At 39.2% G+C, this 26,356-nt stretch overlaps 1 protein-coding gene across 1 annotated transcript in view; it reads right to left on the bottom strand.

Annotated features, from left to right (window-relative positions):
• LOC136863507 (uncharacterized) overlaps positions 1-26,356 on the bottom strand; it is a 366,127-nt gene that overhangs the window by 164,182 nt on the left and 175,589 nt on the right. Inside the window, exon 8 of the mRNA XM_068225972.1 lies at positions 15,905-16,317. Coding sequence (XP_068082073.1) covers positions 15,905-16,317 — 413 coding nt within the window. The remainder of the gene's footprint in view (positions 1-15,904; positions 16,318-26,356) is intronic.

The following is a 26,356-nucleotide window of genomic DNA, read 5'->3' as shown; positions in this document are numbered from 1 at the left end:
TAATATCTTCATATTACAATTTTTCCTACTTTTAAAAGCTCCACTGAAGCTCATTAGTCTACTAATGTCATTCCATACCATCTCTCCATAGATAGCTCTGAACATACCACTTAGTTAGATTGTAAATAAATGTCACAGAACTCTCTGTATGTTTATGAGGTTATTTAGTGGTTGTAGTAGGGATGTAAAGGAGGGGGTGTTAAGATCCCAATTATTAGAGTATGGTTTCAGTGTATGGGACCCTTACCAGGATTACTTGATTCAAGAACTGGAAAAAGATTTAACAGAAAGCAGGACAATTTGTTTGGGTTGTTTCCAACAATAAAGTAGTGTTATAAAATGTTGCAAATTTTAGGCTGGAAAGACTTTGGAGTAAGGAGATGAGCTGCTCGACTACGTTGTATGTAATACCAATATAAACGGTCCGTTATTGGACATTATACATTTTCCAGCTAACTCATTCCTGGTTGCCAGTGTTTCACCTCCGTGTGCTAGGTTGGGCTCATCAGTTGGTACCTAGCACACTTACCAAGACGCATGGCTAGTGCATACCGTGGGGGCCACTGCGTAGGCTACTTGAAGCCACCGGCAGTGCCAATGCACTATGAGAGACTTTGTCTCACTATCAAAAATTGATGCCTGCTTGGCCATCAGAATGATAAAGATGTTGATTCCCATAGGGAGTCTGAAATATTTGTCCCGAATGAGTAAATTTATAATACCAATATAAAAGGTCTGTTATTGGACATTATAAATTTTCCAGCTAACTCAACCAGGAATGAGTGGCCTCCACAGTATGCACTAGCCATGCGTCTTGGTAGGTGTGCAAGGTACCAACTGATGAGCCCAACCTAGCACACGGAGGCGAAACGCTGACAACCAGGAAAGCTTGAATGGTGTTTATAAAAGTAGGAAATATCATAATATGAAGATAAATTTGGAATTCAGGAGGACAAATTGAGGCAAATATTCATTTAAAGGAAGAGGAATTAGAGACTGGAAAAATTTACAGAGGGAAAATTTTGATAAATTTCCTACTTCTTTGAAATCATTTAAGAAAAGACTAGATATGCAACTGATTGGGAATATGCCATCTGGGAAACAACCCTAAATGCAGATCAGTGGTGATTGATTGATATCAAGAGACTTCAGAAAAAACAACTTCACAGTCTGTGCGTCTACTGAGAGAGGAGCTCCAAGGAGATATTACTCTGAAGACAGATGCTGAGAGTGTAGAAATTTGAATCTGAGATCTATAAATGACACAGATTCACAAGCAGTGTACATGACTGCTTGGCAATGAAAGAAGACATCAATTAATTACATGTTGATTTGATTTGCTAACTAGCTTGGAGATTTTTGTGACTTTTAAACTGAAGCCAAAAGACTTGCAATTTAATGAGTAATTTGTATCACTGGGACATGTCTTCCCATTTCAGAAATGTTACTTTCGTGACTAGGATTACAACCAGAGCCACCAAGGTGACAGGCCAGCAAAACAGTCACTTAGCTGCCATACCCCCATAATTTAATATGAAACTGAATATTTGGCATTATTCTATTCTTGATTAAGAAATAAGTTGAATTATCCCTATGAAAAATATAATTTAATATAAGCATTTACCAACGGTAAACCTTCTTCACTCTGAATAACTTTCTAGGTCCAACACCATGATGAAACAAGACTACGCGTGTGGATCAATTTCTGAAGCACTGCAAGTGAATTTGCCCAATCCCCAGAAAAGAGTGTGTTGGAGGTAACTGTTAAGTCAAATGAAGCCATGTCAATCATAGTAAAAATGTCCATGAACAGAATATTTAACAGTCTATCATTCCAAAATGTTCCAGACAATGTACTTAATGGCACATGACAGAATCAGACTCCTAATGTAATGCAGCCAGAGAATCAAAATCTCTTTATTTGCAAATGAGGTGTCTACCTCGGTGGCAAATGGTACACTAAAATACATTATTGTCAAGAACTAAATTTTAAATTAACAAGAGAAGAAGAAAATTTTCCTAGAACACAATATTATACAATTTACACTAACAATTTTTTCTATTAAACACACACCTCATCCTTGAAAAATTTATATTGTTTACAAAATTCTACTTATATCTCCTGTACTTACAAACATAGTCAAATCATATACAGTATGAGAAATTACTTCTAATAATACTATACAACTGGTATAAGATTAAAATTAACATTGAATTTATTTACTTATTTATTTTTTTACCCATTTTGGAACCTAAGTATCATAACAACCTGCTGAGTCTTAACCAGAGCCCCTTTTGCCACCACTTTTCACAGTTCCTGAAGGGCCTTCACAGCTACCGTAGCAGTCCCAGGGCCCTCGAAGTCCCCACTGTACTTCACCCCTACAGGCAGTCCCCTACGTTGGCTGTCCAAACTCCATAGACCAGGGGATGGAATTAATTTATTCACACACATTTTTTATTTACAATACCCTGCACTGGTCGAATGCCCTCTAACAATTCATTTATTTTCTCTGTTGCTGGTTATTCTCTTCTTGAATATCTGTACAGATTTTGGAAAAGGATCAAACACTACCCCTGGTAAGCTGTTTCACTCCTTCACGCCCTTCCCAATGAATGAAAATTTACCCCAATCGCTTCTGCTAAAATTCCTTCTAATTTTATATTTGTGGTCAGTCCTGCCGATATAATTATTTTCCCACTGAAGCCTCTCACGGATTTCTCCCCATGCTTCTACTCCTGTATAGGCTCTATATAATACTATTTCTCCCTTCTCTTAAAGTTTCCCACCCAAGTTCCTCTAACATTTCTGATAAACTACTTTTTCTCCTGAAATCCCCTGTTACAAATATTGATCCTTTCCCCTGCACACTATCTATTTCTTCTATTAGGTATTCTTGGTGAGGATCCCAAACACTGTTTGCATATTCCAATAATGGACGAACCATACTTAAGTAACTTTTTCCTTTTAATTCTTTGTTGCATCCTTTAAGTAGCCTCATTATGACATGTAACGATCTGTATGCTTTCCCAACAATGTCATCAACATGACCTTTCCAGTGCAAATTACTTTCAAATTGCATACCTAAGTATTTGCACTTGCCATCTTTTGGGATAACTACCTCATCCAAAGTATATTCAAATTCAGTTTTAAAGCTCCTGTTTGTAAATGTTGTAACAGTTGATTTGCCTCCATTAACCTTCATATTATTTTCTTCAACCCATTGTTGGATACTCTCAAGGTCCCTTTGTAATTCTGAATAATCCTCAATGTTATTTATTTCCCTATATAAAATTATGTCATCTGCATACAATCTTATTTTTGATGTTATATTGTTCCCTAAATCATTTGCGTATATTAAGAAAAGTAATGGACCGATTATACTACCCTGTGCAACTCCCTTCCAAATTTTCGCTTCCTGTGATATATTATTTCCTACTTTGACTTTCTGAACCCTTTAATTTAGAAATGTTCTTATCCAACGTATAACCCTTACGTCCAATTCTATTCCCTCCAATTTCTTTAATAATATTCCATGTTCCACTCTATCAAACGCTTTGGAAAGATCTATGGCAATGCAATCTAACTGGCCTCCTGAATCCAACTGATCTGATATGTCCTGCTGAAATCCCACAAGTTGTGCCTCACAAGAAAATTTCTTTCTAAATCCATACTGGCTTCTCATGAACCAATTTTTATCATCGCATATCCCTCTGATGTACTTTGCTATTAAACTCTCCAGTATTTTACAAACTATACTGGTCAGGCTGATTGGTCTGTAGTTCTCTGGTTTCCTTTTCTCACCCTTTCCTTTATAAATTGGTATTATTATAGATCCCTTCCATTCCTTTGGTATTACGCTATTATTTATGACATAGACAAAGAGAAATTTTAAATACGGCACTATGTACCACCCCATTGTCTTTAATACCTCCCCAGTAATTTGATCACTTCCTGTCGCTTTTCCTTGCTGACACAGTTGGATTTCTCTGAAAATATCTTCATTTGTGAATGAGAAGCTTCTTGTTTCCCTATGTGTCTCTCCCTCTCTATCTTCTGTTTTGGTTTCCAACTCCCGACAATCATCTACTGAATCTCTGAATTCCCTACTAAATAGATTTGCTTTCTCAGTATCTGTTAAATAGTGTTCACCCCCTTCTCTCACCACTGTAGGAATTTGGATTCCTTTTTGATTCCTAATATATGAATACAGCTTTTTCCATTTCCCTTTGTGGTCATTACCCTCTTGAAGTATGCCTTTATATAATTCTCTTTTGCTTCCTTTTTCACTCTATTCAGTTCCCTCATTACCTGTTTTCTAGTTTCTCTACTCTTCCTACCCTCTTTGATTTTCCTGTTTACTATTCTACATTTTCTTTTCAATTTTCTTATTTCCCTTGTATAATAAACAGTGTCTGAGGTCATTTTACCCTTCTTTTCAGGTACAAATCTCTTCTCTCCTTCCTAAATGATTCCTTTAAATTTAGCCCAAAGTGTATCCACATTACTCCCTTCACTTATCCAACAACTGAATTGTGATTTAAGGTAAGTCCCAAATTCATCAACTTTAGTTTTTCTGTATAATTTCTTGTCTTGTGTGACCCTCTTATTAAGCATTTTTGGTACAAGTCCTACATCCATTATTACAGCCTTATGGTCACCTATTCCTTCAATTACCTCAGTTTTATCAACAATTTCCCATGGTTTAACCAAGAATACATCTAGCAAGTTATTGAGACGAGTCAGTTCTTGTACTACTTGTGTAAATCCTCCCTCCCAAATTAACTTATTTGCCAGTTTCTGTTCATGGGCTTCATTTGCAGCTCCATTCCATTCAACTTCAGGCAAGTTTAGATCTCCCCCAATTATTACCATATCATTATTATTGTTTTTATGAGTATAATCTATTATTTTCTCAAATATTTCCATGTCTCTTTCCTCTCTTCCAGGCCTACATGTTCCTATAATTCCCACCTCCTTCATATTATCACAAACTAAGTTTATCCCTAATATTTCATCCCTTTCAACAGTAAACCATTCATGTGAACAATAAGTTTCCTTCACCAGAATAAACAGCTCCCCCTCCCATTTTATCTCCTCGGTCTCTACGATAGACTGTATACGCTTCTGGAAATACTTCTCTATAACCCACCCCTTCTCTCAACCACGATTTCACTCCTATCACCACATCAATCTCATAAGATTCCATCAATGTACTGAATTTTAATTGTTTATTTACTACACTCTGACAGTTTACCAAGAGCAATCTCAGACCCCGTTCCTCCCTAAAACTTGACCGTTGCAATTGTGTAAAATTTGACTTGTGAGTTAAGACCTTCCCTGGAACCCTGATCCTTGTACATAGATCTTGACTTAAGGATCTGGGTTTTGTGACAAGTTTCCCTATATGTGCCAAATAGCACATTAGCAAGCTGTGTGGCATATGTTGTCTAGTGGGAGTGCCAAGTGCATTGTTGATTTTGCATAATATAACAATGGCATTACCACTACAGAATTCTTCACCTACTGAACAATGTACTGTAACATAGTTCTTTACTACATAAGGAAATATGTCTATCAACATTCATATGACAATGGTTGCCATATATAAAAAATTGCCCGCAAATGATATACTCTTCCATAACATTTGTGAAAGGAAGTTGAATGATTCAAGACCAAGGCACTGTCAGCATTTCTGAACTCCCTTAACAGAATGATGGACAAGCAAAGAAGACTGCAGGGTTACTATACATTCTATGGAAGAGGAATTCAATACCAGTAACGGTACCACATGGACAATTGTGTGTGAAAGATTAGGATCCATGTAAGTGCATTTACAATAAGTTCAATGCCTAGTTGCTGTTGAATGTCTTAAAATGTCATCGAATGTCAATCGATCAGTCTCGTACTGCCGCCATCCAGAATTTTCCCCCTCCAAAGGACGTCAAGGCTGTAGCCAGATTAATTGGCATGGTGAATTTCTTTCGCAAGTTCATTCCTAATTTTGCTGAACGTGCAGCCCCATTAAATGATTTGAGAAGAAAGGACGCCAAATTTGTGTGGGGTGATGCCCAACGCGAAGCCTTCATGGACTTGAAATCTGCCTTATGTAACGCCCCAGTACTGGCTATGCCAGACTTTTCTAAACGCTTCATTCTTCAGACTGACGCCTCTTCCTCAGGCATATCCGGAGTTCTTCTACAGGAATTTCAAGAAGGGCGTCGTCCTATTTCTTATGCTTCCCGTGCCCTGAATCCCGCTGAGCGCAATTATTCCATTTATGACTTGGAAGCCCTGGCTGTTGTCTTCTTCTTAGAACGCTTCAGAATGTACCTGGAACATCTCCCTTTCGATCTGGAAACTGACAATCAGGCGTTGAGTTGGGTACTGGCCAAGCCGCGAAAGACCGGTCGGATAGCACGATGGGCAGTGCGCATCTCAGCCTTCCAATTTCAAGCCCGCCACATTCGTGGCATGGAAAACGTTGTGGCTGATGGCCTCAGTAGGATGTTCCATCCAGACAGCTCTGATCCTCAATCCGACCCAGTAGACTCATCTCCCGAACAAGTATCAGCTTTTGTCAATGTAGTTCTCACTGACTCTCCCTTCCTTTTCAAGGATATTGCTAAACATCAAGAGGATGATCCTGAGTTAAAAGCCATTGTCGACAGGATTAAATCCGGTGAGCATGTTAAGCCCTATATTCTTAAGAATGGTGTCTTGTGTTGTCCTGCTCGTGGTCGCAGAGACCCCAAAATTGTAGTCCCAACTAACCTGGTCCCGGCTCTCTTCAAATACTTTCATGAATCCCCAGTGGGCAGTCATCTGGGTGTTTTCAAAACAAGAGAAAAAATCCGTAACCACTTTATTTGGAAATCCATGGATAGTGAGATCCGTACCCTTGTCAAGTCCTGTAAGATTTGCAACATGAGTAAACCTGCCCCGAATACTCGTCTAGGTCTCTTGTCTTCTGAGCGAGCTTCTTGCCCCATGGAAAGACTGTTCATAGACTATATTGGTCCTTTCCCGAGATCTCGGAATGGTCATCGTTTCATCCTCGTGTGTGTTGACGCCTTTTCGCGTTTTACGTGGCTGTTCCCCACTCAGATGGCTAACGCCAACACCACCATCTAGTGCTTGAAACAGATATTCGCCTCATTTGGATCCTGTCAATTCTTGGTAAGTGATAACGCAAGAGCCTTTACTTCTGCCCAGTTCCGGAATTTCTGTTTTGATCTATCCATTGCTCATGTAACCACTACTCCGTATTACCCGAAGCCCAATTATGCTGAGAGAGTGAATCGTAACCTGCGAACTGCCCTCATCGCTTATCACTCCTCAGACCACTTCAAGTGGGATTCGACACTGAATTGGTTGTCATTTGCATTTAACACTGCTGTCCATGAAAGCCACAAGCAAACTCCTGCTTCGTTGATGTTGGCTTTTACTCCAAATTCTCCTCTATCTAACCTATGGTCAATTAATGATCTTCTGCCCGACGATGCCAGCCCAGAAAAGATCCGAGCTAATTGGCACCGTGCACGAAAGAACTTGAAGGTTTATTACGCTAAGGTCCAGCGTAATTTCAACCACGGGCGAAGGCCGCACGAGCTCTCTGTGGGTGACCAGGTGTTTATTAAAACACATCCCGTCAGTAGTGCTGCGGACCATGTTATCAGTAAGTTGGCCCCCAGATTTCGAGGTCCCTGCACCATCTTAAAGTTCCTCACCCCGGTGACATTATTGGTGAGCGATCCCGAAAGGAAAAGGATCAGCAGAGTACATCTCTCCCAGATCAAGGTACCTTAAGTCTGGTAGGGAAGGGTAAATACCATTGTTGGTGACCTTGTAGATTTAGTTGTAAGTTATTTGTAAGAATTTAGTTGTAAAATAATTTTACTGTAAGGTTATTTATAAGGTTTTAGTTATAAGATAATAATGAGTTTTATTGTAAGTTAGTTGTAAGTAATTGTGTAAGTGAATACTTTAGGTATCCTCTAGTGTAATAGATTTAGTATTATAAGTTAGGTAAGTTTTAGTTTAGGGTCACTACTTGGAATTTTCTTCCCCTTACTGTCAGGTTTAGGGCACCCTCCTGTAGTTTCTTTTCACCCCCACCATAATCTTGTCACGTGAATTGTAGATAGCAGTGCTTACCCCGGGGCTAGTGCCCTAATATTCCTGGTGTGCGAGGGAGAGTCCCTTCTGCATACTTATTAAGTCACCCATCTGGTGACTCTCCGCGAGATCATGAGCCCAGCAGCATACTTTTACCTCAAAGTATTTCCCTGTCTGCTGCGGTTTGTGTGTGTTACAGCGGCTGCAGTGACCAGCTTCTTCGGGCAGCAACCTGAAGTGCCAAATTGGGAGGCACAGTGTGTGCCTTGGGCGTTACCATCCGGCACCACTATCCTGCGGGGAACATTGGTGGCAGGCAGACTGGACGGTGTCTCACCCCTGCTTATTTGGTGCAAGAGACCACTGAACTGCATCTCACCTAGGTGTCGGGTTTGGACTGATATTGAATGGAGGCTGGCGGCAAACGGCCGTGTCGGCAGCCGCATCATCAGCAAGAACCTGTGGCCTAGCTGTGCTGTGATTGTTGTGGGAAAGTAGTGCAAAAGTGTTAGCAACAAGTGAGAAGTTTTGGTATTTCTAACATTAATAATAATAATGTTATTTGTTTTACGTCCCAATAACTACTTTTTAAGGTCTTCGGAGACGCCGAGGTGCCGGAATTTAGTCCGGCAGGAGTTCTTTTACGTGCCAGTAAATCTACCGACACGAGGCTTTCGTATTTGAGCACCTTCAAATACCACCGGACTGAGCCAGGATCGAACCTGCCAAGTTGGGGTTAGAAGGCCAGCGCCTTAACCGTCTGAGCCACTCAGCCCGGCATTTCTAACATTTGGCAGAAAGTATGGTGTACTTGATTTGGTGGACAGACTACAAATTGTCTAATCATCTGTGAAAGAAGGCATTTTGAAGTGCAATGTGAAAATCCATGTGGATTTTGTGATATTTATATTATTTTTGAAAATTATGTGACAGTTTGTGTTGGTTGGTTATCACAAAGGTTACTTCAAGAAATCGTGTGTGTTAAAGTAATGTACCTTTACTATTGGTACTGTGTGAGAACGTTTTATCGCTCTCTCCCCAGTGAGGTTATATTAATGGTCGAGCAGGGCTCGACTTTCGGGGGGAGGAAGATGTCACAAGCGAAATATGTAGTACAAGTGGAAAGTGATTTAAAGACTTTATTGGTGAAGCACTGTATAATGTTTATTTTTAATGACTTAACCTGTACTGTATAATATTGTAACATAGGCATTTGTAAATAGTAGAATTCTGTTCTATAGTTCCTGGAAAGATCCAGAAAGTTACATAACTTTTGTACAGGGTGTGTTACTTTGTTTGTAATGTATTCTAGAAAATATTTCTGATTGTTCTGGAAATACGACATTCGCGATCAGGCGTATTCTAGAATGTTAGTCAAAGTTCGCGATCGAAAGTAAGGTTGTGATTGGTGAGTCTAGGTGGCGATAGGGAACTCGTGCACGCTGATTGGCTGCCTCCAAGGCCGGAATTTCCTATATATAGTGAGCAAGGCAGTGTTCGAGTTAATTCTGTATCCTGAATTCTGTCGGTCTTGGTCTATCTGTCTGCGAGCAGCCTATCTGGTTGACGTCCCCCGGTTTCCGGGATGGCACTCTCCTCGGGTAAGCACTCTTGAATTCCGTCCTGCTAAAATTTCCGTAATGTTCCGATTTGCTTTTCATACAGGAGTCTGCCCTAACCTCGCCTAGATTCACCAAATTAGTTACTTATGACGCTTTAGTTTTTAAGCGAGGCTTACCTGTTCGTTTCCGAGGCATTCCCATTTCTTGTTTCACTAAAATATGTAGAGTGTAGTTTAATATTATTTCCCTTGGGGTTTGCCTCTGGTAGTTTTGTATCACCTTAGGTACGCTAAGTTTTGGATAACCTTTTTCACATCACTGTATATTGCATTGTACAACTACATTGGTAAATAGATGTATAGTTGATTGGAGATTTGAATTTACACTGCTACGAAATAAGCTATGTACATCACTGAACTTATAGCTCGCAACTCGGAATTGTATGTGAAATGTATTTGTAAAATTAATCGGTAAATAATATTCTTCGAAACTAAGTATCACGGCCATTTATTTCGGAATCCGCTATCTAAGCCATGTCCATGCCTTTGGTAGGTTCCCACCCCTTTTCATCTTCCCGGTTTGTTGTTCACTATTTGGCCCTGCTGATGTTTACATACATGTTTTGTTGGAGATCCGCGTAAGGCCAGCTACTGTTCCGAGTCTGTAGTGATTTCTTATATTGTGTAGTTTGCTCTTACCTCCCCCTTTTAACTCTGTTTGTGCCTTGTTTGCTGTTACCGCAGTAGTAGAGGTAACAGAATGTACAGTTTCAGAGAGACTTGTTGACCTCCTCTTGAGAATAGTGACAAGGGACAAAACTGTAGAACATCTTTTTTGATCCAGAAACAGAGTAAAGCAGCATCCAATGAAAGCATCCAACATCTCCAACAACAAAAAATCACAAGTGTTCAAAGGAATCAAGTGCTTATTTGTAGGCAAATAGAAGTCCCTTTCATAGCCTTCCAAGCATGAATTCTACCAAAATTGAAGATATGTATGATAGTATGGCCAAGTATAGTGAATCATTCCCCAGAAAAGATTGTGTTGGAGGTAATTGTTAGCTCAAATGAAGCCATGTCAATCATAGTAAAAATTTACATGAACAGAATGTTTAACAGTCTGACATTACAAAATGTTCCAGACAATGTACTTAATGACACATGACAGACAATGATATATTTGTACATACAGTGCCAGGAATGATATATCATTGCTTAAACAGTGTACCAAACCAAGTGTATATAATATAGTTGTGTATCCAACTGATGGCAGCATCTTGTGTATCATTCCTATAGGGGAAAGAATGTAGTTTATAATTGTGTTAACAGGAAAAACATATGTTGATTAATTTCCACATAACACATTTTGAAATATCTTGCTCATCTCTGGCCAAGTGGCTTCCTTGAAGCATTGGCAACCAGTGATAGAGTAATTTTGCTGATAATGTATCGTTTTACAATGCGATTTTATTTGACGTAAATAAATATCACACGAGAACACGTTCACTTCCTTATTAAAATTACTTTATTTACACTGTATGTCACAACGCACAATTATACACAGTAGCAAATGACACTATATACAACACTCAATAGCGGAGTTCCCTGAAGTCTATTCTGACCAGTACAGATATCAACAACACTGACACGCACTATAACATACTCTCTCTTGAATTCCCCGCCTCACTCACTCACTCACTTGAGTCCAATGATCTGACTGACTCCACCTCGGAGCCCAACAGTCACTCCCAGTCCATCACTTGCCTGAGTCCCAAGAACCAAGATCTGCAAACTTAGAACTAAGAACTGAGAACTGCCTTCACTGACTGACAGCTCGTTATTTATACTACTCGACCAACCATCTAGAATGATCGACTTCTGGAAGAGTTCTTACAACACTCTAATGAAACACCCTCGAAACATCGATCGACCAGCTAGTCAAGTGGGTACTCGAATGTTCTTTCGATATTTAAAAATGTACATGGAAATATCTACAACATTCGTAATGTCTCTACATGTATCTGGATAATAAAACCTTACAGTAAGTTTCCAGAACCCTTCATATATACCACATTATAGTACAATAAGTCTAACATACGGACATTATGGAATTTTCTACCGCTTTCGACCATATAGATTTTGAGTTTAAACAATACGTATTTGAGGTTATGCAATTTTATACTACATATTTACAGAGAAAACATATACTAGTCATGTTTAACACTTAATTAAAGATAATTTAGCATTAAATAAACTATAATTAAAATATATATAACATACTAATTGAAGGTTTTACGTCTATACGCGATGTCTTACCTATGACAAATGTTGCTGAATTTAATAATTATTAGGAGAAGTGTTTGTGAAGACTAGGTTAATTCATATAAAGACTTTACTTCTCCATCTCAAGATGAAGGCCAGACGATGATGATGATGATGATGATGATGATGATGATAATGATGTAACTTGGCAATCACATGTTGATAGAGTAAGCGATAGTGATGATTAGAGCCTGGATTTCTAAGCAAAATAGATATTCTTTTCTACCTTTCTAAAGGTAAGCAGAAAGGTTATACTTTGTAAGACAGAACTTAATAAGCAATTTCAACTATTTTTGATAGTGTTTACAAATGCTTATTCTGCAGGAAAACTGTTTTGCTTCTTTAATTTATGATTTTACCCAAAATTGTAATTTTAAAAGTACATATTTCACTTCTAGCTGACATTTACCACTGGTTCACTTTCATACCAGGTAAAGTAACTTCAGTCGAATCCATGAAACAGCAAAGATGTGTGCAAGATGAGGGAAGCCCCAGGATGTTATAAAATGATATTGCATAGCTAGAATTAGGAGAGAAGGGATACCTCACTGAGCTGCTTCTGTGATTAAGCAGTCCAAATACAGTATCGGCATATTGTCATGTGTTTGATGAATCCCTGAGTTTCAAGCTGTTAACTCACGCAGCTGCAGTGTGTAATTTGTACATCACGCATTGGTTCAACCAAGTGGTGTGATTAGTGGTGTAGTTAAGGATGCCAAACTCCATCAACATTATTACACAAATATGTAAAGGAGTTTGGAAGTAATAATTTGTAATAATTTTAGTGAGGATGACACAGTCTTTTTTTTTTTGGTATTGAAAAGAGTGTTTCTGATAAGAAGAAATATGTCATTATACAGCATATTAATACAACATGGTGTTAGGAGAGGTATAAGAAGAAATCTAAGTTAAAGCAGCGATAATTACAACTATTGTAAGTGAGCAATGGACTTCAAGTGGAACATTTTACAAAGGCTCATGTTTAGCATTAGTGAATTCCAACATTCCATTGCAGAAGCCAAATAATTTTCAAGTATTTTTAGGAAAAAACACAAACAAATAGTGCGATATGAATGTACATCCCACCAAATAAAAGAAAAAAGTAATGTGGAACACTGTTTTCAAAATGCAATTTGTAATGTTCAGAATAGACTAAAGCACCAAAAAATATAGATTTCTACAAATGAAATCACACATGCACCAGGAGAGTGCATGTGTAGTGATGTAGTTGGTGCTACAAAAGGAAGCAGCAGATCAATTCTTCTTAATATACAAGTAAATCATTCCCCTGCAGCAAAACTTTTCAATGACTCGTTAGCTTTCCTGTGGCCAGAAGGGGTACGGTATTAAAATACATTGCTATTTTGCAGTGATAATGCTTCATATGTAGTTTAAAAGTTATTTACCCTAAATTAGTTCACCTGACATGCCCTGCTCATGGTTTACAATGTGTCACTGAAATTGTTAGAACTCAGCATAAAACAGAGAGAGTTGGCCGTGCGGTTAGATTTACATAGCTGTGAGCTTGCATTCAGGAGATGTTGGTTTCGAATCCCACCATTAGCAGCCCTGAACATGGTTTTCCATGGTGTCCCATTTTCACACCAGAAAAATGTCGGGGCTATACCTTAATAAAGGCCACAGCCACTACCTTCCCAACCTAGCCTTGTGATGCTGAAAGCCTTTTTTGTGTTAGTGCCATGTTAAACCACTAGCAAAAAAAAAGTCAGTATAAAGATGCGGATCATCATCTCTCCAACATGGAGAAAATGTTTGTTAAGGCATTGAAAAAATTCAAGAATTTCATGAACTACTTCCAGCTTTGTATCTCCTGAGTCAGTTTTCACTTGGAATTTGAGGTTAGGAGCTGTGTCATACTATGCAGAATATTTCAGTGAAATGAAAATACAGTAGTTCTATGTTCTTTAAATGCAGAAGATGCAGCCAGCATTGCCACAGCACAGGAATGTTTTACTGAAAATGGTATCTGAGAAAAGCTACAGTCCATCCATAACAGTTACTTCAAATTAACTGAGTTGAACTACTATAACACAGTTGGAAACTTGCAAGAATTCCATGCAACATTCACTTTTCCTGATAGATGAAATTTTGGTAAAAATGTCTTCAGAAAACCCACAACGTTATTAAACTATTGTTCGACGAGCTTAGCCTGGTATTACTGAAGAACTGTGCTGCTTCTTGGATGAACCTCTGGTGTCACGTGATGCTGAAGGAACATTTTCACTGTAAAATTATTCTTAACAGACAGATGTAGGAGCTTCAAGTGAGGAAAGCTCACGATGACCTTCCTTATATACTGCAACAGCCTGGGAAGTTCTACAAAATAAACAATTTTTCAAATTTTCTTCCACTTTTTTTGCTTATTTTGGTGCTCATTTTTTTTTCCATTTTTTGTGCATACTTGCTTGTTTAATTTCCTGTTTGATTGTGCTTATACATCTGGGCTCTAGTGTTGATGATTACCTTAAGATTTGTGTTTATGTTCAGCATAAAATAACTTCTAAACTACTGAACATTTGTGTGTGGTATTTTCTGACATTACTCCTTTGAACATATGCATTACAGAGAAGTGTGAGATATCTCCAAGTTCAATTTGGATATTCTTCTTTCTACTTCTGAATATTATTTGTTTACAACACAATTTGTTTACAACGCAGTATTTTGAAAAACCAAATTAAAATATTTAGGACTGCTACTGAACAGAAATGGAGATGCGTATGTTACATTGGTCGACAGGAATCTCTCACCTTGACCACATTACAATCAACTCTATTCGGAGGAAGACTGGCATCACCCCAATAAATGAGAAAATACGTCAGAGATGTCTCCAATGGTATGGCCACATCATGCGCGCTGCACCTCACAACGTTGCCGATACTGCCTACCACCTTAAAGTCAGTGCAACTCGACCAACTCGAAGGCCAAAACAATGATGGCAAGATACCATTAACGTCAACATAAGAGCACTCCACCTACAGTATAATGAAGTTTTCGATCACAGGAAATGGTGTTCCTTGACCCATCAAGCGGAACCTACAATAGTAGGATAAACGCTCAGAAGAAGTAGAGGAAGAAGAAGAAGAAGATGATGATGATGACTGTAGAGAGATCTATGTCAGTAGTAAATTCGCTGAGCAAGTTGGTTAAGCGATTCAGGGCGTATAGTTGTTTTCTTGCATTCAAGATATAGTGGGTTTGAAACCCAATGCCAGCAGCCCTGAAGATGGTTTTCCACGGTTTCCCCATTTTCACACCAAGCAAATTCTTATTTAAGGCCAAGGTTGCTTCCTTCCCAATCCTAGCCTAGTCGTGTCCCATAAAGTAAAGTAAACTCGTGTCCTCGTCCCGAGGTGGTGCAGCTCTTTTCAGGAACACACCCAATGGAGGTGAGCTGCATGTACAATTTTAACGACATACCAGCCCTCCTGCCATTCTTAAATTTCTGGCAGTACCGGGAATTGAGCCCGAACCCCCCGAGGACGACAGCTAATAGTGCTAACCATTACACTATGGAGTCCTGTCCCATCATTGCTATAGCACCTCTCTGAGTCGGTGTGACATAAAACAAATATTAACAAGAGGTGAAATTTTCAGGTAAAATATTGAGGATTATAAATTATACAGCCTTTTAAGAGGGGAACATGCAAAATGCTGTAAATAAATCTGGTATTCTAAGAATATTCTGAATCTGGCACACACACACTCTCTCTCTCTTTTTTTTTTTTTTCCTCAGTAGCAAGTCAGTACTTGGTCAATAACCTTCCTTCTTTCAAGGGATACGATTAAGATCCTTCAAACTGTACTAGACTTTGTGCATAGCAAGGTCCTTACTATTTAAAAATTGCACAGATAAAAGTCACAATAACATCAAAGATAACTACCTGAGAAGGCTAACTTCCATCAGACCAAGTCCATGTGCTAGTAGGCTACTGATGTCTGGCTCTCTAGGTGCAAGGAGCATTCTAGCTTGTTGCATCCATGTACCTCCACTTACACTGCTACTGTCTTTGATATAACTGGTAGTAACAGAAGGCACAGCTCGGAACATTACAGAAACAGTAATACTACCACCAACAGCACCATTCAGCACTAAATGACGCCGTATCACTCGTGGTTCATTCTTACTCATATGCAAATGTGCAAGACCCAGTAGTTCAGAATCAGTCATCTTTCGAGGACTCCAAGAGCACACTACAAATGATAATGAAGACTGAGTGTAGTCACTCACAAGGATGTGTGTGCGAGACTCCCACTGTGGGCTGGCAGTGGCACGTATAAAGTGAGTCGTTTTTACCTGAAACACAAGTATTAAAGAGTAGAAGATACACATTTCAGGCACTAAAAACATTTCCATTTTCAACAGTACACCAAAATTACTTACATACACATGTTAATGGCCAAATAAGATTTGTAGGTACAGTAAAACAATTTTCTGCAATACTTCACAACTAAAGGAAGAGGAAATCTCATACTGTCCCATATTAGTAACAGCCTATGGTGTGTTTTAAGGATCCCAATAAACTGACCTAAAGAGATAACTATTTCATGAAGGTTTAGTCTTATCTATGAATATCACGACGTATCAAAGTATGAGCATAAAACTAGAATGGTCAATTTGAGACCTCAGTTAGGAAAGTAAATGCATAATGAAACAATTGCAAACTGCGGAAACAAACTGAAAGTACTATCTTCCCTGATAGGAATGCAGGAAGTCCACATGACCTTGCAGTTAACATGACTTGAAAAAGTATTCCAATACACTGCCCTGTCATCTGAAGTAAAAACCATGTGCCAACAGAAGAAAGTACTTGATGTATTCAACAGCCTTTCTAAAAACATACCCCCTTAGCTATATAGATATACAAAAAGTAAAGATGATAACCAATTACCATACTACCTGGAAGTTCTAGGAGATGAAACATCGAACACTAACAAGTGAATAATCAGCAGATACTTCTTTTAATAAATGAATTTTGTGCAAATATATGCACATACGGTGCCTCATTCTTGTATAAATAACACAGGTATGATGATGATGATGGTGATCAAAGTTGGAAAGTGAGGAAAAGTAACCGTGTTACTTGTAACAATTACATTATCAGTAATTTTTTCTTGTAATCATTACTTTCTACAGAATGTAATTTTTACTCATAATTTACTTCTTGAAATAAAATTGTAATCGTTACACTCTAGTAACTCATATACGTAACAAAGAAGCAGAAATGTGAAAAAATCAATTATAATGTAGACAACATTTCAGTTCTATTACAATACTTTCTTACTTCTCCAGTTCTTCCAAAGACATTCCAACAATGTTCTTAAAATTAAATACAGGCATTGTTAGAAGTGCCCCTGTATGGCATCTTTTCAGTACATGCAAAGATGTACTTACTCCCCCCCCCCCCCCCCCTTAAGATGTCGAGGATTAGCAATGAGAATTTTAAGAACCAATTAATTTATTTTAACATTACGTTTTTTTAAAACATATATTATATATTTCCTTATTAAAGGTAAATGTTGAGAACGTGACAGTATTAGTTTTCTCTCTTATTAAGGTGGTTTTTGGGCGATGTTTGAATTTATTGATTATTCTTTCAATACAGGGTTCCTTGAATCCATTAAATGTTGCTATAGAACGAATGATGTTCAGTTCCTTATTTAAGTTTGTTCTGGACATAGGAATCCCGAATGCACATTCTACCAAGCTATTATATGTAGCAGTTTTTTGTGTTTGAGGATGTAAAGAGTCATTTCTTAAAGTAGTGGCAATTTGAGTGGGCTTTCTATAAATACTATACGTAAATGAAGAGGGAAGTCTATTTATTGTTAGGTCCAGGAAATTAATAGAATTATTCATCTCTGGTTCTAAGAAAAATTTGATGTCTTGATCGATACTATTAAGGTTTTTAAGGCTAGGTGGCACATCTATAGTGTGTTCATCACCCAAGATTATGAAGGTGTCATCCCCATACCTAGCCCAGAACTGAATATTAGCAAATTTAATGTTATTGTCGATGGCGCTATGCTCTAGGAAATCAAGACAGATCTCAGTCAAAATCCCCGAGGCCGGTGACCCCATTGTCAAGCCGTCTTGTATATAAACAAACTTATCAAATATAAAATAATTATTGTTGATTACATGCGTACATACATACATACATACATTATCATTATAGACTGTTATGCCTTTCAGTGTTCAGTCTGCAAGCCTCTGAGAATTTACTAAACGTCGCCACAATCCTCGATTTGCAACTAGTGTTGTGGCCTCATTTAGTTCTATACCTCTTATCTTTAAATCGTTAGAAACCAAATCTAACCATCGTCGTCTTGGTCTAACTCTACTTCTCTTACACTCCATAACAGAGTCCATTATTCTCCTAGGTAACCTATCCTCCTCCATTCGCCTCACATGACCCCACCACCGAAGCCGGTTTATGCGAACAGCTTCATCCATCGAGTTCATTCCTAAATTAGCCTTTATCTCCTCATTCCGAGTACCCTCCTGCCATTGTTCCCACCTGTTTGTACCAGCAATCATTCTCGCTACTTTCATGTCTGTTACTTCTAACTTATGAATAAGATATCCTGAGTCCACCCAGCTTTCACTCCCGTAAAGCAAAGTTGGTCTGAAAACAGACCGATGTAAAGATAGTTTCGTCTGGGAGCTGACTTCCTTCTTACAGAATACTGCTGATCGCAACTGCGAGGTCACTGCACTAGCTTTACTACACCTTGATTCAATCTCACTTACTATATTACCATCCTGGGAGAACACACAACCTAAATACTTGAAATTATCGACCTGTTCCAGCTTTGTATCACCAATCCGACATTCGATTCTGTTGAATTTCTTACCTACTGACATCAATTTAGTCTTCGAGAGGCTAATTTTCATACCATACTCATTGCACCTATTTTCAAGTTCCAAGATATTAGACTGCAGGCTTTCTGCACAGTCTGCCATTAAGACCAAGTTGTCAGCATAGGCCAAACTGCTTACTACATTTCCACCTAACTGAATCCCTCCCTGCCATTTTATACCTTTCAGCAGATGATCCATGTAAACTACGAACAGCAAAGGTGAAAGATTACAGCCTTGTATAACTCCTGTAAGTACCCTGAACCAAGAACTCATTCTACCATCAATTCTTACTGAAGCCCAATTGTCAACATAAATGCCTTTGATTGATTTTAATAATCTACCTTTAATTCCATAATCCCCCAGTATCGTGAACATCTTTTCCCTCGGTACCCTGTCATATGCTTTCTCTAGATCTACGAAACATAAACACAACTGCCTATTCCTCTCGTAGCATTTTTCAATTACCTGGCTCATACTGAAAATCTGATCCTGACAGCCTCTCTGTGGTCTGAAACCACACTGGTTTTCATCCAACTTCCTCTCAACGACTGATCGCACCCTCCCTTCCAGGATGCCAGTGAATACTTTGCCTGGTATACTAATCAATGAGATACCTCGATAGTTGTTGCAATCCTTCCTGTTCCCTTGCTTATAGATAGGTGCAATTACTGCTTTTGTCCAATCTGAAGGTACCTTACCAATACTCCACGCTAATTTTACTACTCTACGAAGCCATTTCATCCCTGCCTTCCCACTGTACTTCACCATTTCAGGTCTAATTTCATCTATTCCTGCTGCCTTATGACAATGGAGTTTATTTACTATCCTTTCCACTTCCTCAAGCATAATTTCACCAACATCCTTTTCCTCCTCCCCATGAGCTTGGCTGTTTGGAACACCACCATGATGATTTCCTTTTACATTGAGAAGATGTTCAAAATATTCCCTCCACCTCTCCAGTGATTCCCTGGGATCTATTATGAGTTCACCTGAATTACTCAAAACACTGTTCATTTCCTTTTTCCCTCCCTTCCTAAGATTCTTCATTACTGCCCAGAAAGGTTTCCCTGCTGCTTGACCTAGCCTTTCCAGGTTATTACCAAAATCTTCCCATGACTTCTTTTTGGATTCAACAACTATTTGTTTGGCTCTGTTTCTTTCATCTACGTATCAATCCCTGTCTGCCTTGGCCCTTGCTTGGAGCCATTCCTGATAAGCCTTCTTTTTACGTTTACAGGCTGCTCTTACTTCATCATTCCACCAAGATGTTCGCCTTTTCCCATCTTTACACACAGTTGTTCCTAGGCATTCCCTTGCTGTTTCTATTACAGCATCCCTGTATGCCACCCATTCACTTTCTATATCCTGAACCTGCTTACTGTCTACTGTTCGAAACTTTTCACTAATCATATCCATGTACTTCTGTCTAATTTCCTCGTCCTGGAGTCTTTCTACCCTTATTCGTTTGCAGACAGATTTCACTTTCTCTACCCTAGGCCTAGAGATACTTAGTTCACTACAGGTCAGATAGTGGTCTGTATCATCGAAAAACCCGTGAAAAACTCGTACATTCCTAACAGATTTCCTGAATTCAAAGTCTGTTAAGATATAGTCTATTATGGATCTGGTACCCCTAGCCTCCCATGTGTAGCGGTGAATAGCCTTATGCTTGAAGAATGTATTCGTAACAGCTAAACCCATACTAGCACAGAAGCACAGAAGTCCAGCAAACGCTTCCCATTCCCGTTACCTTCCATATCTTCCCCACATTTACCAATCACCCTTTCGTATCCTTCAGTTCTATTCCCAACTCTCGCATTGAAATCGCCCATTAGCACTATTCTATCCTTGCTGTTGACCCTGACCACGATGTCACTCAATGCTTCATAAAACTTGTCAACTTCATCCTCATCTGCACCCTCACATGGTGAATACACGGACACAATTCTTGTCCTAATTCCTCCCACTGACAAATCAACCCATATCATTCGCTCATTTACGTGCCTAACAGAAACTATGTTGCGTGCAATGGTATTCCTGATAAAGAGCCCTACCCCAGACTCTGCCCTTCCCTTTCTAACACCCGTCAAGTACACTTTATAATCTCCTATCTCTTCCTCATTATCTCCCCTTACCCGAATATCACTTACTCCTAGCACATCCAGATACATCCTCTTTGCTGACTCAGCCAGTTCTACCTTCTTTCTTCCATAAGCCCCATTAATATTGATAGCTCCCCATCGAATTCCATTTCGTTCGCCAAGTTGTTTCCAAGGAGTCCCTCGCCTGTCAAATGGGAGTGGGACTCCATTACTCCCATAGGTCCGAGGCTTGCTTAAAGTGTTCTGAGCTCGGTAAATTCATGAAGCAGGATGCTGCCCTACTTGCACATAGTCCAAGTGAGGATCTCTCCTCTAACGTGTTATGGACCACCGGTGACTTGTATAGTCCTAGCCGCCTGAGCACAAGGAGGGCCACGACTCAGAATATGTCCGAGATGCCCACTCCCATTCCATAGCAACTGGTATCCCGACTCTCAGGACCACTTACTAGGCCACTCAGCCGTTGCCCATGGTTCACGAACTAGGACGTGACTACAGGAACCCACAAACATGAACCATTGTTGATTAGTAATCTTAAAATAGTCATGAAGTCCTGAACTTCAAGTTTGCTTAGTTGACTGTTAGCGAGTAAGTTTTTTTCGATAATTGGGAATAATGAATTAGTTTTGATACTCTGATACATGTTAACTATATCAAAGGAATGCATAGAATGATATGGTTGAAGTTTGAAAGTGTCTAGTTTTTTGACTAATTCTACAGTGTTCCTTATAGATTTATTTGAAGAGAATCGATAGTATTTATTGAGAAATTGCTGGATAAATTGAGGTAATTTATATAAAGGGCTTGACCTGTAGTTTATTATGGGTCGAATAGGGACACTGGTCTAGTGGATTTTGGGGTAGTGCTTTAGATGTGGCAAACCCGGGTTCATAGTGAATAACTTTTATTTTTCCTGTTCAATGAGGAGAAAATATACGTTTTTAAAATTTGTTTCAACTGTCGTTGAACTGATTGAGTCGGGCCCTTCTTAATTATCGAAAAGGAGCCATTACTCTTGCACTCCTGGAAATTTACAGTTGAATGTATAAAACCCTATTTGGGCTTATGGCCCAACGTTACAGAGGCTAAGCCTACACTACTTAGGTGACTAGATGGAGACAAATATTTAAGTTACAGAATTACAAGATAGACAAGGTTACAAAATCATGTTCACCTCAAAATCAAATTGAGAGGGAATACGAGGGGGTATCTCACCCTCTATTCCCTGATTTTGGTTAACTTCTTTCGACTAGTTTGAAATTTATATTTAAAGTCAGTAATTTACACTGGAGAAAAGAAAAGTTACATTACTAAGACTGGAAACCTTCCCCTTGAGCTACCGTATTTCACGGCATAATCGTCGCCACCGCGTAATCGTCGCATCCTTTATTTTCAATACAAAAATCGGACTTTAAATCTTTAATTACATAATCGTCGCACGTCCAAATTTTGTTCACTAATCTGGTTAAAAGGTAAATGGAACTGCAACGTAAGTTGCACATGGATGCGCAATTTAAATACGTGTATGGTTTATGGGCAATTTGGCAACACAGTCACGTTTGCGACATGTTGCACAACGCATAAATAAATAATACCGGTATATGTACGACGCATGGCTTACCGGTAGACTATCGGCAGTTTGACAACGTGGTCGCGAGACAGTGTACTATTTATTCACCACCTACATATTATGAGTTCCCATTTGAAATACGTAAGGCTGTAAGTGATCGCTTATCGGCAACGTCGCCAGGAAATACCGGCTAGGTAGGTTGAATGGACCTCGAACCAGCCCTCAGATACAGGTAAAATTCCCTGACCCGGCCGTGAATTGAACCCGAGGCCTCCGTGTAAGAGGCAAGCACGCTATCCCTTCACCATGGGGCCGGCTCCTGTGTTATTGCGCACGAAGTGAAATCCAAGACGATAACGCAGATTTCCACGGAATTATTCAGCCGAATTATTTACGATGTCTCAGTTGTCATCGCTAGACTCTTATCTTACTACTACGTCATAAGTGTCCGGGCATGGGATGAAAACTTTTATCCAAGCAGTCAAGATAATTATTATCCAATGCTATTAAAGTTTTATTTTATAAACTCGTCAGTAATGTAATGTAAAATCATCAATAACTGGGAAGAAATATTAACCTAATTACCGTATGTTTAAAAGAAATTGAAAAAAATGAATGTTTGTTACTGACGTCTCGGAATACAGTCAACTATACAGTAGATCTACACCGCGCTAGCTAGAGCTCCGGTTTGCGAGCTTTGCGCAAGCGCAGTAGTGTGTCGCAACCAACGAGCTAAACTGATAAATTGTTGCATGCTTCCTTGCTGCCTAACAGTATTGGCTGCTCTGGAATTGACAGATCACAGATGCATTTATTTGTTTCAGATTTACGTGATTACTGTAGACATGTGTGCGTGAGAATTTAAGTTTTTAATTTGTGTTTTGGGTGTTTGCAGAAATAATTTGTTTTAATAGTGAACAATTACGGAAAGTCATTTATATCGCAAAACATTAACGTGTGAAGCATTTATAAGCGATTATGGGTAAATACAGAAACTATTCTGCGGGCTTCAAGCTAAGCGTAATTGCCTTCGCTGAACAGCACGGGAACAGAGCTGCAGAAAGAAAATTTTCTGTGAGTGAAAAGTTGGTGTGTGTCTGGCGGAAAGTAAAAAACAAGCTAAAAAGCACAAACCCTTCTAGACGGGCGTTTAGAGGTCCTAAAACAGGGAAGTTTCCTATAATTGACGAAGAAGTGTTTAGGTACGTCAGTGAAATACGTAACAATGGCTGCAGTGTATCATATGAAATGTTACAAATTAAGGGACAGGAGGTAGCACGCAAACACAACATACCGGTAACTCAGTTTAAGGCGACTCGTGGGTGGATTAAGGGGTTCATGGGACGACACAATCCGTCAGTGCGAAGGAGAACAACACTAAGCCAAAAGTTGCCTGCTGATTACACGGACAAGATTGTAAATTTTCACCGATTTGTCATACGTTTGCGCAAGGAAACTTCGTACTTGCTTTCTCAAATCGGTAATGCCGATCAGACTCCAATCTTTTTTTGATATGCCTCGCAACAGCACTATTGCGCTAAAAGGATCACGGAGTGTATTAATGAAAACCAGCGGTAGTGAGAAGTTGCGATGCACGGCAATGCTAGCCATTACAGCTGACGGGAGAAAGTTGCCGCCTTACATCATTTTCAAGAGGAAAACGATGCCTAAGAATATACAGTTTCCCCGTGGAATTCATGTACGAGTGCAACCAAAGGGTTGGATGGACGTAGAACTCATGCTGGACTGGGTTAAAACTGTGTGAAATAGAAGACCTGGTGCACTACTAAAACAACCAGCTCTGCTTGTTTTAGATAGTTTCCGAGGTCACCTCGTGAACGAAGTGAAGCAAATTCTCACTACAAATAAGACACGACAGATAGTCATTCCTGGTGGCCTAACATCTGCTTTGCAGCCACTAGACGTATGTGTTAATAAACCCTTTAAAGACCACTTACGTCGATTTTACAACGAGTGGATGATGAGCGACGATCAGCAATTGACGCCCGCCGGAAATATCAGGCGTCCACCCTTGGACTTGTTAAGCTCGTGGGTGAAGAAGAGTTGGGATCTTATACCACCTAAACTAGTCTCCAAGAGCTTCAAAAGGACTGGGATTTCGAATGCACTAGACGGTTCCGAAGATGACGCAGTGTGGCAGGGAGACGAAGAATCTGATACTGGTATTAACAGAGGCGCGGACGGCGCATCAGATAGCGAAACCTGCGATAGCGACACCGAAGATTTGGAATAAATTGCGTACCGGTAAGTCCGCATTTCACAACAAAGCGATAATTTTTTGCAAGTGTAATATTTTAACTTTAATACTCAAATTAATGACAAATTAACTTAATACGTTCATTTTTATTTTCAGGTTGGAAAAACGTTCGCCGATTTGTTGCGAAAAATTATGAATTTTGTTTTAGACTATTTTAATTATTTTGATGTATAAACGCGAGTATTACGTGCATCTTAAATTTGTATCAAATACAATTTAGTTATAAATACATTTTTTGAGTAATACAAATACTGGTATTAAATATTCATCGTATAATGGTCGCACCCTACAATTTTTTTCGAAAATTTCGGTATAAAAAGTGCGACGATTATGCCGTGAAATACGGTAGTTTTCAAAGACTATCACATGGTTATACTGAATTTGCCATTACCTTGAGCTGGTAGACCTCCCGAAGATGGACAAGGCACCGCCGCCTCCTTTATAAACATACTCTAGACTGGAGCAATCACTAAGACAACTGGGTCTGACAATGTACCAGCTTTTATAGCTGAGGGGAAAGTTCCAGAAAACTCTGGGCTAAGGCCCTGACACACCCCCAATTCTTATCAGATAATCAAATAAATACCAGAAAATTTTGATTGGCAGAAAGATAAATGTACGACATTTTTCATTAGCCCACATCTTAAGTTGGCGGAAAGAGATAAAAGTGTTTTAAACTTTAACACACAAAAAACAAGGTATAAACAATTCAGTTTAGGAAACCTTAACATACAAAATTTAACTGGAATTTTAATAGTTCATCTTTACACCAGAGGGCACAGACATAAGTTTATAGTAGCAACACCTACTGAGAAATGTTCAAACTTCTTGCACTAGTCGCTGCAAGTTTTATATTTTAGAGAGCATTATCCAAGGCACTTAATTGCAATGCGCGGGGCAGGTGTATCTCTGGTACAACAATTGACGGTTATGAAAAGAAACAGCAATCCAGAAAGGAGTGAGGCAAGGCTGCAGTTTGTTCTCTCTCCTTTTCAGTATTTATATACGAGGACTATAAATAAAGTAGTGGCAATATTGATAGAACGCAATATTTAATGAACTAACAAGTACAATTGCATTACATTCCTTCAATGTAGTCACCCGCAAAGTCTATTACCTTTTGCCAAATTTTGGCAAGTTGTTGGGGACTGTTGGCAAGGCGTTCTCAGTTGATAACTGCAACGGAGCGCCCTACTGGGTGGAGTACAATGCTACGTCAGGAAATTGGCGGCCTCAGAGGGGTTCCTTCAACTTCGAAAACAGGTCAATGTCACAAGGACTCGCATCCGGTGAGTACGGAGGGTGTTCCAAGATCTCCCAATGCCACCCTTGCAATTAGAGCTTGACAATGATTGCGACATGACAACATGTGTTGTCATGCAACACAACAGGGCGATCATTTTGCAATAAACATAGGCATTTGTAACACATAGATGGACGCAGATGTTGCTCCAGAAATTGGCAATAGTAGTCACTGTTGATGGTCTGTGCGCTAGACATAGCATGTGTAAGAATAACACC

The sequence above is a fragment of the Anabrus simplex genome, chromosome 2, assembly GCF_040414725.1.
Source record: "Anabrus simplex isolate iqAnaSimp1 chromosome 2, ASM4041472v1, whole genome shotgun sequence".
Taxonomy (NCBI): Eukaryota; Metazoa; Arthropoda; class Insecta; order Orthoptera; family Tettigoniidae; genus Anabrus; species Anabrus simplex.
The sequence above is the reverse complement of the archived record's forward strand: the minus strand, read 5'-3'. Positions and strand labels throughout refer to the sequence as shown.